Source organism: Pezoporus flaviventris, unplaced genomic scaffold (assembly GCF_033815535.1).
Source record: "Pezoporus flaviventris isolate CSIRO_AGI_PZ_B2104156 unplaced genomic scaffold, CSIRO_AGI_Pfla_v1 ptg000215l, whole genome shotgun sequence".
NCBI classification, from domain to species: Eukaryota; Metazoa; Chordata; class Aves; order Psittaciformes; family Psittacidae; genus Pezoporus; species Pezoporus flaviventris.
Genome location: NW_026892763.1, coordinates 344,688 through 357,529, shown reverse-complemented (window position 1 = coordinate 357,529; position 12,842 = coordinate 344,688). Strand labels below are relative to the sequence as shown.

The following is a 12,842-nucleotide window of genomic DNA, read 5'->3' as shown; positions in this document are numbered from 1 at the left end:
GGAGCAAGCTGCCCTAGTGGAAGTGTCCCTGCCCGCAGCAGGGGTTGGGACTGGATGAGCTTTAAGGCCCCTTCATCCCAAACCAGGCTGGGATTCTATGATTCTGCAGCAGTGTCTCCTGCTAAGCTCTTCTTCAGAGCTGCCAGGGTCTTACGATGCCTGTGGAGAAATTCAAGTGACTTTATGGTATCCTTTCAGCCTCAGCTGAACCTCTATGAATTGTATTCATATCTCCGGCCTTCCAAGGCTGGACTGTACCAGGATGGCTGAGAGCAACTTGGAAACCTGCTTGTCCTTGCCCCACCACCCATGGGCTGAGCACTGTGGCCCCGAATGATTATAGGGGTCATTCCAAACACGCATGCCCTGAGTGAACAGCGCCTCGGTTCATCTCCCTGGAGCTTTCTGGCAGTGCTTCTGCTAAAACAAATACCAAAGGAGCTGGGAAGTCATTAAAAGTTAATTTATTTGTTTGCTGCGGTTGCAATTTCAACGTCCTTTCTGTTTCCATCATTAAAAAATATGTATTTGGGGATGTCTTTGGATAGGCAAGAACTGCTCCAGTGAAATCCCCTGTGGCTGAACCCTTAGTGCTTGAGGAAAGACATCTTCATCGTGCTCAGCAAAGACAGCTCCCCCTGCCAGTGCCATGGGATCTGGGACGCCTGATGCTGACACCCAGCAGCTGGGAAGCTGCAGGTCTCCCTCCTGGAGTGATTTCTGCTTCGTGCACATCCCAAACCCACTTTCTGCTCCCCCTGCACCGTCTCCTTCTCCCGTGCTCCGCATCCGGCTTCGCAGCGCGCAAGCAAAGGGCGCGCATAAGGGCAACTTCCAGACAAACACATGATGAGTTTCCCAGATGAAAGGCAATATGCTGAGGCAGAGATAAGGAATTAACAGGGAGGATTAATGCAGTGGCCGGCCATAAATTAATGGTGTTAATTCTTAGCAGCTCACAAACAATTGGGACAATCTTTATATCTGCTCCAGTAGGGAGCCGCTGGGAGATTGCGGCTGCTTGCCTGGGAGTTGTCCCAAGCTGTGTATTTGTTTTAGCTGTCCTAAAAGGTTATAGAAGCATGGAATAGTTTGGGTTGGAAGGGACTTTAAAGCTCATCCAGTTCCAACCCGCAGCCATGGGCAGGGACCCCTTCCACTAGAGCAGGCAGTGGTCTTTACCTCTCCTGTGAAGAGCAAAGGTCCATCCATGGATGGTCCCTATTCAAAGGCAAAGCTCTTGTTCATGGAAGTTTTGCCTCTCCAGCTCAACACTCTGCTCTCAGGGATAGGCAAGCAGCTAAAGACATTGGGGAGCAGCAAAAGCAGGGCACAAGAGAGGGTCCAAGCATGCAAGACATGTTCAAGGACCCTGAAATACTGATATGTTGGAGAGGTGGGAGGGTACCACTCAGCTATGACCAGCAATGATATCTCTGGGCTACATATGTGAACCCCAAAGAGGGAGGTGGTTTTATCCTTAGCTATAGAAGCATAAAATGATTTAGGCTGGAAAGGACCTTAAGATCATCCAGTTCCAACCCCCTGCCAGGGGCAGGGACCCCTTCCACTAGAGCAGCTTGCTCCAAGCCCCTGTGTCCAACCTGGCCTTGAGCACTGCCAGGGATGGAGCATTTACCACTTCTGGTTTTTGAGGCATATACCTGCTTAGTTTTCTTAATACTTCAGACGTACTGCAAATGTGAAACCTCACCTTGCTTGCTGAAAGATCTCCCAAGAACTAATCCAGCCTTTTGTGGGGGGCAATGGAAATCTTACACCAAAACAATTCCTTTCCCATAGGGTGCTTTGACCTTTTCCGGCAGACTACATCCTGTCTGCCACCCCAGACCACAGCTGTAAAGCTACAACAGCGAGCAGGCTCCCCACTTCATAGTGAGAAACCATCCTCTGCAACCACCACCTAGTTACTAATTCAGCCTTACAGCTCCAGAGAAGAAGCTGGGCAGATACTAAAAGCAAACGGAAGCTTTGAAATCATAACACAAGAATATCCTTGAAACCATCTTTAGGCACCAGAGATAAAAACCCCCAAACAAGTCACAAGCCCAGTGTTTTAATTGCTTTGAAGATCACCTTTAATGGCTTAATTCCCAGTACGTGCAACAGAAGCTGCACATCCTCCCAAGGTGCTTTCAGCAGAAATTAGCAATGGAAATTACTTGAGGCTAAATCCTACCTTTTTGATTACTGCGAGCAGGTCCAATGCCTGCAAACGGAGCACTTGGTGAGTACAAAGAGCGGGGTGCAACCCAATGTCACCCAGAGCATCTGTGCGGGAGCCAAAAGCAGTCCCAACAGTGCTTTGACTTTCCTGCTTCTGACTGACTCCTGCGAGTGGATGCTGCTCCCTCCTCGGGTAACTGCCCTCATTGTTTGGATCCGTCCCCAGTGCTTTGCCTGAGGATTTATCCTGTACGTGGCTCCATCCTGTTACTGCTGATCGGGGAGGGAAAAGCTCTTCCTGCCCTTGAGGCAGGCTTCCCAGGGCTGTGCAAACTGCTCTCTGCTCGTCACACCTTGCCCCAGGAAGACCGAAAGCCCAGAGGCTTCCAGAGAAAGGGAGAACACGAAGCACCCCGTGGGATGGGCTCTAACCCATCCGCACTTCATTCCCAATAAAGCAAATGGCAAGTATTCCCTTCTTTTGCTCTCAGTTCTTTCCATGTGCAATGAAGCAACAGAACAAATGACAAAACGCATTTCCTGCTCCATAATCACGCTTCATTTTGCATCATTTAAGGTGAACTAAGTGACTAAACAACATTTCTGAACATCTTTCTGCTCCAGGTCAGTTTAGGAACTTAACGCTTGCCTCTGCCGAGCCCTTAAGAGAATGATGAACCCTTAAAGGTGATTTTCAGCCTTATGCTGCTCAAGGAGCATCCTCAAGTGCTTTGACATCCCTGTTCCCTCCAGCTGACAGGCAAAGGGATGCTTCCCAATGGGAGATGCTGCCTTCCTCATGGTTCTGGTCCCAGGCTGAGTTTGCAGCCATCCCTCATGGGTGGCTCAGAGGGAGGACTCTGTCTTACATGGGATGTGGGGATAACATGACAGAAATATCCCATGGGAAAACCTGAGATCTCGTGCAGTCCCTGTTTGATCCAATCCCTGCTGGTATCCTAAGGGTTTCCTTCCTCCCATCCCGTACAGGGGACCCACAGCCATCAGCACTGGGCACTTCTGGGGCTGTCTCTTCCAAGGATAGCACCAAAGCACTGGGCAGCTCTGGTACCACCCATTAAAGCTCCCCTCAAGATGCAGATGGACCAGCAAGCAGATGCAGTGTTGCCAACAGCCATCTCCATCACAAGGCTTAGCCCCTTGCCCATAAAACTAACATACTATTTACAAGCAGTGAAAAGGTGTGCGCATCAAGGCTGAATTAATACACAGGTTGCTATTTCTCCTGTCAGATATGATAGGAATCTGCTTTGTGTCATTTCTGCTGATGGACTGATACAGCCCATCTCTTAAATGCCCATCTCCTGCCCTTCTGCCCCCCATGCTGCAGGCAGAGATGCCAGATGCAACCAGGCAAGCCAAGGAGGTACCTCTCAAAGATTCCACATCACAACCCCATCACCTGTAGTCTGCTGAGACTGCAAACTGGGACCGTCCTCCTTATGGATGGGTAACCCTTTTGTACTGGGGTGTGATGTACAAAAGGCTCCGTATGAGCACGGCACAGGGACCAGACTGTCCTACAGCATTTCCCCATCACGTGTGTTCCGTTCTGCCTCTCTTTTCAAACAACAGAAGGTATAAAATTCCAAGGTGACTCAGGCTGGAAAATCTCCAGATGTTGTTTTCATAAACCGGTGTGTAGAAAAGAATAGAAGAGAGGAAAGGATGTCTGGTGAGAGAAACAATCATAGAATCATGGAATGGTTTGGGATGAAGGGAGCTTAAAGCCCATCCAGCTCCAACCCCTGCCACGGGCAGGGACCCCTTCCATAGAGCAGCTTGCTCCAAGCCCCTGTGTCCAACCTGGCCTTGAACACTGTCAGGGATGGGGCAGCCACAGCTTCTCTGGGCACCCTGTGCCAGCGCCTCAGCACCCTCACAGGGAAGAGCTTCTGCCTTATCTCCAACCTGAACTTCCCCTGTTTCAGTTTGAACCCATCACCCCTTGTCCAGTCCCTCTCCAGCATCCAAAAAGAACAGAAACAGAATAGGACAGAAGAAACAGAATAAGCAAAAAAAGTCATAAAATGGGAGGCAAAATCCTCTTTCCAGTCACCTGTAGGTGAGCTAGCACTAAAGTCCTGAGATTTCACCCCAATTGTCCCCATCTATCCATCACACGCTAGTTCCTGCCCACTTTCTGGCTCTAAAAAGAGGTTTGTGTTAGAGGTCCTGGTAACGCATCCTTCCCCATGGCAGGGGGGTGGAACTGGATGACCTTAAGGTCCTTTCCACCCCAAACCATTCCGTGAGTCTACGATGACAACAAAAATCCGGACACTTCATTTGCTTTAGGACTGGGCTTTGGGGGCTGAATTCTCAGAAAGAATGGATTTCTATTAGCACAGCTCCACAGCCCTGACAACAGCAACGCTGCGGCTCAACCCCACACAACCCCTTCCCTTCCTTCCCTCTGCACCCAGGAGCTCACTTGTGTTCATCTTAAAGAGGCAAAGAGCCCATCCGAGGGCGATAAATCTGTTCCCATCACACTGGGTTTCTCAATGACAATGCGACAAGGTCGGTGAGGGGATAAACCCTCAGCTTGCTCCTCTAATTCAGCGTTAAGGTAGTGAGCAAACAGTGCAAGGAGCACAACGCAGACCTGCCCGCGCTGCTGCGGCCGTGCCTGCCCCGCACTGACCTCAATCATACAGAGAATTCCCAATACATTAAAGGGATGATACTGAGGACACAGGGAGGAAGCTGCTTCAGAAGGTCACTTTCCATCAGGAATTGCCAAAGTGCAGTGTGTTTCCTTCAAGTAAAACAACTCGGAGCAGGCTAAAGCCCAGCTGAATCCCTGCAGCACAAAGAGCCCGCTCAGGGCTAACCAAGACATTGCACTGGGGTGGTTAAAACCACCCCAGACAAACACACAGCAGACCCTGGTTGTCCTTGGAAGGACAGGGAGGGCGCCTGGCTTGGGTGTTGTGGCCAGCCTTGGAAGAGGGAGTCTGGGGAGGATTTTGGGGGTGATGCTGGGGTCTGATTCTCACTGACCTGAGAGACGGGCTGGGTGCCCCCATATTGCAAAAGGCCTCCAAATGGGGCTCTCTCTCTTCCCATGGCTTGCACCTTGCACCCTTTTCCTGCCTGGTTTGGGGCTCTGATGAGGTTTTGGGTTCCATTTCCCACTGCCTAGACGAGCCACAAAGCCACGCAACACTGCAAGCTACCAACCCCAGATGCTTTGATCAGCATGAGATGGAATGGAGGAGTGTGGAGGAGATGGAAAGCATCTGCTGTGAGCAGATCAGGAAGAGACCTGCAGATCTAATTATACCTCTGCTATGGAGACAGACTGAGAGACCTTAGAGCAGCTCCAGTGCCTGAAGGGGCTGCAGGAAAGCTGGAGAGGGGCTTGGGACAAGGGATGTAGGGACAGGCCAAGGGGAATGGCTTGAACCTGCCCGAGGGGAGACTGAGCTGAGCTCTTAGGCAGAAGCTCTTCCCTGGGAGGGTGCTGAGGCGCTGGCACAGGGTGCCCAGAGAAGCTGTGGCTGCCCCATCCCTGGCAGTGTTCAAGGCCAGGTTGGACAGAGCCTTGGGTGCCATGGTTTAGTGTGAGGTGTCCCATGACTGCAAGTCCCTGCATTGCCCACTGCCAGGACGTGTGCTTGTGCAAGCGGAGAGAACCCATCCAAGCAGGAGGCCGGGGATGCAGACACTTACGTTTGATGAACTTGGTTAGAGAGAGGTTTTGCACGTGTTCAGATCTCGACCTGAGCTGGCTGAGCACATCCTCGCTCTTCTTGCTGTCGCTTTCCGTCCCTTTCGCCACCTGGGGACACACAAGAGGCTGTCACTGTGCTGACCATGCCATTGCCATTGAACCCCCTTTATCTCTCCCCAGTCATGCCAGAGAGCAGCTCACCCTGGAGATGGAGCCTGAAACGCTTTTGGGCTTGGCCAGCACTGTCCATGTCCCGTGGGGTGGGAGCATCCACGCATACAGCTCTGTTACAGGGATAAGAGCCACCTTCCCCACAGTAATTAATCCCACTTCCTAAATATCAAGCTAGGCCATCACCCACGTAGGGCACAGCATGTCCTCAGCTCACATGAACACGGGAACTCAAGGGGTATAAGTCTGTGCATCCAGAAAGCTGGATAACCTTAGGGAGGTGTTTTTCTTCCCCAGAGGGTCTGCTTTACCTATGGGGAGGGTGGAAGAAAGCACAGGAACTGAAGGAGCAATGATCCTAGACCTCCAACCAAAGGTTTGGATGCTGGGTTTGGGTGGAGGATGAGCATTTCCCCCACATCTCCATATGTACCATGATAAGCTGCTGTGTGAGTGTCTTTGCCCACACTGGTCCATGGAAGGGGACAGATCCTGCAGCTCTCTCCCTTTTATCCTTCTCTATGCAGAACAGCAACACTTTGCTGCTGGAGGTCTGATGAATCCATGTATCTCTGCTTAATTTAGCCTCATCCAGTGCTTAGAGCTCCGTGGGTCACTAACCTGGGTGCCCAAAGGACCTGGTGCTGCTGCTCAGAAGCAAAGAGATGCTAATGGGAGATGGAGGGCTTGAATCATCCAAGATCCATTGCAGCCCCATTAGATGACTGCATGTCCAAGGCAAGGGTCCAACACCCCAGGGCATCGTTCCCCTGCCAGCAAGCAGCAAGCCAAGGGAGAAGAGGAGTCCTCCCTTGGCTATCGCATCCCCTGCTCTGCAGGCTGCTAGGGAATCACTGGGATGGAGGGCATTAATGACATTAGACGTGCTATTATCCATATGCAATAGCAGAAAGTGTTTAGAAGTGTGGTTTTCATGGAAAACCACAGTGTGCTCTTAGCCCAAGGGCCAGAGGCAGCAGCTCAGTCTCTGACATCCACACTGGCTGGAGCAGCTCAGGCTCTGGCATCGCACATGGGCTCAGCAGCAGCGCTGTGGTAACAGTCAGCACCAGTTTACTGAGAGACAAATGAGTTCATTCAACAGAAATTAGATGTCCTGCATTCACAGAGAGAACTGGGCAGCTCTTGGGCTAAAATGGTCCCTTTTCCTCTGGAAACAAGGCTGATTATTAAGCAGCGAGGAAGGCAAAACATCCCGTGCTGCAGCTCCCACCTTCCCTCGTGGAGCAGCCTCTACAGGGGGAAAGAGATAACGCTCATTGCATGGCTTCTATTGCTGGAGATCAGGGTTTAATGAACCTCTCAAACGTGACTCCTGGGAGGGTGCTGAGGCGTTGGCACAGGGTGCCCAGAGAAGCTGTGGCTGCCCCATCCCTGGCAGTGTTCAAGGCCAGGTTGGACACAGGGGCTTGGAGCAAGCTGCTCTATGGAAGGGGTCCCTGCCCGTGGCAGGGGTTGGGGCTGGAGGAGCTTTAAGGCCTTTTCCAACCCAAACCAGGCTGGGATTCTCTGGCTTTTCCCAGGTTGAGCTCAGGTTAGGGATGCTCTTCCTAATGGAAAGCATGGAGCAGCTTCATCCTCCTTCCTCAAAAGCCTTCACCATCCCCACACGAGGGTAGATGTGATGGCTATAGACAAAATCCCTTTACAAAAACATGAGAGGCAATGGGAGCCCGTTCACTGATGGACACACACCCATCCTGTAAGGAATCATCCTGAAAAACCCAAGCGTGGGGCCATGTTTTAAGGTGCTTCCCACATTTGTCTGGGTTTCTTTGGCATGGTGCTGTTGCAGCCGGGGCAGTGCTGAGCAACCAGCCCATGTTCTTGCACCTTCCAACTCCAGCTGGCCCAATTGCCTGCTCTGAGTAATGCTGAAATCCTCTGTGGCAGGAGCACAGCAACAGCAGCAGGGCTTGAGCATCTCTGATGGTAGACCCACCATCCTTCTCCTCCCCGCCCACAGTGAGGAGGCAGGATTCATCCCGGTCCTTCTGCATCTGGTTTCCCAGCGTGTGAATGTCCCTGCTTCATCCCAGAGGAATGCATTTCCTGACCCTTTCAGGCAGCAAGTAAATATATCAGGGGTCCAAGCCAGCTTGGGGAGAGGAGTTCTCCTCCTCCTCAAGGTCTTGGCTCCATGCGCAGACAGCAGCTGCTCCTCGAGTGGGTGCTAAGCCAGATGTGCACAGGAACATCCCACTTGCAGGGGTCATGCTCACATAGAGGCATTCCAGAGCGGGGAATTTCGGGGATTTGGGGCTTTTTGTGGTTTTCTGGATGAGCAGAGGGTGCCCAGCAGAGCGATCCCTCTCTGAAGGACAAAGAGCTGGAAGCTGAGAAAGCCACAGTGAACAGCTTGGATGTATTTCTGGAAAACACTGCAGTTTTAGAGCAGAGAGGAGAGTTTGTAACCTGATTTAAAGTGAAAGGAAGCTGGAGTTTGTCTTTCGTAGCATCACAGAATGGGTTGGGTTGAAAGGGAGCTTAAAGCTCCTCCAGCTCCAACCCCTGCCACGGGCAGGGACCCCTTCCATAGAGCAGCTTGCTCCAAGCCCCTGTGTCCAACCTGGCCTTGAACACTGCCAGGGATGGGGCAGCCACAGCTTCTCTGGGCACCCTGTGCCAGCGCCTCAGCACCCTCCCAGGGAAGAGCTTCTGCCTAAGAGCTCAGCTCAGTCTCCCCTCGGGCAGGTTCAAGCCATTCCCCTTGGCCTGTCCCTACATCCCTTGTCCCAAGCCCCTCTCCAGCTTTCCTGCAGCCCCTTTAGGCACTGGAGCTTCTCGAGGTCTCCCCAGATCCTTCTCATCCCCAGGATTAAAGGCATGCAGCCCTCTTTCCCTGCATGGACATGAATAAACGAGGTACGAGCAGGGTTGAGACCAGGACTTGCTTTGCAGGAAAAGCATCTTCCCTGCGAGCCAGGCTCCTGCTCTCCCCCTGCTGCCACTGCACCTGCGAGAAGGGCAGCCAGAGGTGCTGCAGCCCTGTTCTGTTCAAACACAGCCCTGGAGAAGGGGATAAAAGCCGTGCTCTGTGGCTGAGAGGTTTTCCTTGCTCAATGTGAGGCTTCTGGAGCGTTTCCCTCTGGCTGCGCATCCCCTGGCGCTCCCAGCTCGGTGCCAAACAAGGTCAGGGAGGAGCTATTTTCATCTGAAGCAAACAAAAAGCAAAAGCCCGTGGCTTGCGAAGGAATCCGTTTCCTCCTGACAAGGTCACGCTCCCCACAACGCATCCCTGTGCCTCTTGCAGCAAGCGTGGGTTCCACCAGGGACCTGGCTTCCTAGAGCCCTCAACAACCAGCCCACAGGCACCTTGCTCACGTGTAACGGGATGGTTGCATTCAGCCACCGGTTATGCCCATCTATAAAGCTCCCTATAGTATCTAGACATAGAGATCATCCCATTCCTGCCCACAGCACCTCCACAGCCTGCCCTTGTCCCCCTGTTAGCTCCCTACATAATGCTCTGTGTATACCTAGGCTGCCTTTGCCTTGAGGTTTAAGGAGGCAGCCTCAGAGCATCCCAGGGCTAAGCCTCAGATTCCCTTGTCCCCTCTTTTTAACCTTTCCCTGCTAACCCCAACCGGAGCGGGCACCGAGGAGCGTTCCCCATCATCTCTCATGTCAGCACCACTGGAAGCACATCAGGTCACTGCTGAACAAACAGGGGAGGGTTTGGGTGAATGCTGCAATCTGTCCCCACGCAGACACCGGAGATGTTATTTTGCACTCCCCCAGCACCGTTGCGCAATGTCTCTGCCTGCACTGAAGCTCCAGCACCTTCCCACCACGCCAGGACCCAGAACAGCCCCAAACAGAGCTGTTTGTGCCCTGAAACACCCTCTGTGGGTTGGGAAGGGGATGGGAAGTCCCCAGCGAGCCCGGTGAAGGGCAGGAGGCTCCCTGCAGGCTCAGACATGCTGGTGCAATGCTGTGTGCAGCCAAGAGCAGCATCCACGGGGCATCCTCAGGGCAGGGCAGGAGGGGTCCTGGCTGCATTGTACCTGCAGGACCTTCTCCTCATCATAAACCTGCTTTGGGACTGGAGGGACAGGAGCTGATGCCAAGCAAGGCCGCCTCCATCAGGAATGGTGATGTCCAAACATCTCTTCCAGTGCAGCTTAATAGGGAAGCACTGATGGATGGACTGATACCCAGAGAGGGTTGCGTGACAGCACCAGGGCCTGGACATGGCCGGGACACGTAGACCTGCTTCCCATAAAACCCATCCCAGCTTTCTCACGAGGCATCTGTTTGCAGATGACAAGGGCTGACATTACAGGGAGGCTTTTTCAGGGCGAGGAGGAAGCGTCTCTCACTCACCCCCTTTGCACGGGCTGGTTCGGTGTGACTGTGGAATGTCACAGAATGAAACCTGAACTGGGAGATAATGGGGTGGAAAAGACAGATCTTGTAGAGGAGAAATGCTGAGCAAGGGCAATGCTCCTGCTTCTGTTTGAGGTGCTCCTGAGATCACCTTTCCCCTTTCCAACCCTTTTCCATCACCTGTAGAGATACAGCGACTGGAGAGGTGCTTTACCTGCTGCAGTGCAACAGGCAATGAGCCTGCAACAGACACAGTGCCCAAGAAAAGGCCTTTCCTAAAGCGAAAGTCTTTAGCAGTCAGAATACAACTGCCTGGGTTGGGACACAACATCAACAGAGAGTAAAGAATGAGCTGAACTTTGGCTACTCAGCGACTGGAAAGTGCTCAAATGCTGTAGTTCCCCATAATCCAGGGCACAGTCCCAGGGAAAGAGTTCAGGCTCATGGAGGCAGGATTAAACTGGAATTATTGGGAAATAATGGTATTGACTGAAGTAGTTTGTCCAGTAACAGCCTCATCCTCCCATCCCCTGCCTGGGATCAGGATGGAACTGGCTGAGCTTTAAGGTCCATTCCAACCCAACCATTCCATGATTCTATGACAACTTCATAGCTTTGCTGTGATCATCCCTTAATGGGCTTATTTGGGATGCTTTGGTGCCAGAAACTCACTGACAAGTATCAAAGCAGAGGAATAAAAATGCTCTGTGTCTGGAGTGACTGATTTATGCAAAGCAAGATCAAAAGAGAGAACTCTGACGATCATCGATGTTAACCCTGAGCGCACAAATCATCTCCGGAACTTCAAAGGAAGAGGCTATCAAATAAAAGAGAAGCTGAAATGTGGTCGTAGAATAAGTAATGGAGATCTGTCTTGGCTGGTGGGAGGAGGCAAACGAGCTTCGAAAGAGGCAGAGGGATGCGCTGTTAGTCAGTGCTTGCTGCACGATGCCCATTGAGGGGAGGGTGTTTGGTATGGATTTACCACTAAGGGCTCTGATAAGTTATGTAAAGACAGGAGAAAGGACAAATGAAGGCAGGGTGAGGGTCAGAGAAGAGGAATAATCCCTTTGGCAGGGAGAAGGGCTGAGCCATGGGCCTGTCTGCACCACTGGGATCTCGTCTGGTGGACTGCAGCAGCGGACTGCATCCACAGCTCCATGTGGTCATGTTATTCCCAGGCAGGCTCCTCACCTACTGAGACAGGCAGGGCTCTGCAGACAGACACAAAGACAGCTTGACCCTTTGGCCTCCAAGAACGAATCCTATAGCTGGTGGTGCAGAATCATCTCAGCTTCTTCTCTGGACAGAGCAGATCTGTGCTTTTCCTACGTGCTGTTATGGCTGATGTGCCTATGGGTATTTGGTGTGGGTAAGATGCTGTGCTGGGGCTTTACAGACACGGTGGGAAAACCCAGCTGATGCTTCAAGGGCTTGCAGCTTGTGGCTGCTGGTTGCTTTATTCCTGCTTTAGACAGGAAGAAGCCCTGAAAGCAAAGGCAGCAAAGGAAATGCTGATTGTCTTTGAAGCTACAGCTGTATTTAGACAGGGTTGACCCCAAGGTTATCACAATGTCCATTCTTGCTGATGTGCTGGTGTGTAAAGCCCTTTGCTGAGCCCATCCCTCCCTTCCCCTCTGCTGCATGTCAGGGCATGGGGCTTCGTGCTGCAGAGACAGCACAGGGATCCCACCTTCCCTCGCCACAGTGCCACATCTGCCCCTCTCCATCCCAAACCGGAGCCGAGCACAAGAAGAAACAAGAGCTTTGCTCTCTGTGGTGAGAAGATACCTGGGTGAAACCTGAAAGCTGAAGCACAAGCACCGTGGTACCAGGGACCCCCTGGGAAAGGGTGTCTGTTCCAGCTGGGGCAGAGGAAGGGCCATGGAGCAAGCTGCTCTATGGAAGGGGTCCCTGCCCGTGGCAGGGGCTGGAACTGAAGGAGCTTTAAGGTCCCTTCAACCCAAAGCACTCTGGGATTCTATGGATCTATGAAAACTGGGGTCAAAGCTTTACCAGAGCTGAATTTTACACCTGGAGACACACATTTCTGTTCTCCATCACGTCTTAACAACTCTGCCCATCCCTTCTGCAGGGCTTTGTCATATATCCCTGGTTGATGCTCTTTTGGAGGTGAACCCTGGCTGCAAGAGGCTCAGTGGTGGGTGCAGTAATGAAGTGACCTTTGAGATGCTGCTGCCTCCAGCTCACTGGAGAGGAAAGGGGGCTGCCCTTCACCATGGGGGAGCAGTCATGCTCCTACCCTTAGCAAACACTGATTTACCCCCAGGGCAAGCAAGGAAAATGATGTCTAGTTTTCACTCTGCAATACCTATGGAAAATCATCCATGATAATGCAGATTCCCTGCAATGCTCTGAGTGCTCCTGCGGCAGACAGATGTTTTACACAGAACATCTGGCAACGTTTGGACAT

General features: G+C 52.1%; 1 protein-coding gene across 3 annotated transcripts in view; it reads right to left on the bottom strand.

The window, feature by feature from the left end:
- SLCO2B1 (solute carrier organic anion transporter family member 2B1) overlaps positions 1–12,842 on the bottom strand; it is a 56,511-nt gene that overhangs the window by 12,136 nt on the left and 31,533 nt on the right. For all 3 annotated transcript variants that reach the window (XM_061442150.1, XM_061442149.1, XM_061442151.1), the window contains one exon: positions 5,887–5,995. In XM_061442150.1, the coding sequence (XP_061298134.1) occupies positions 5,887–5,995 (109 nt within the window). The remainder of the gene's footprint in view (positions 1–5,886; positions 5,996–12,842) is intronic.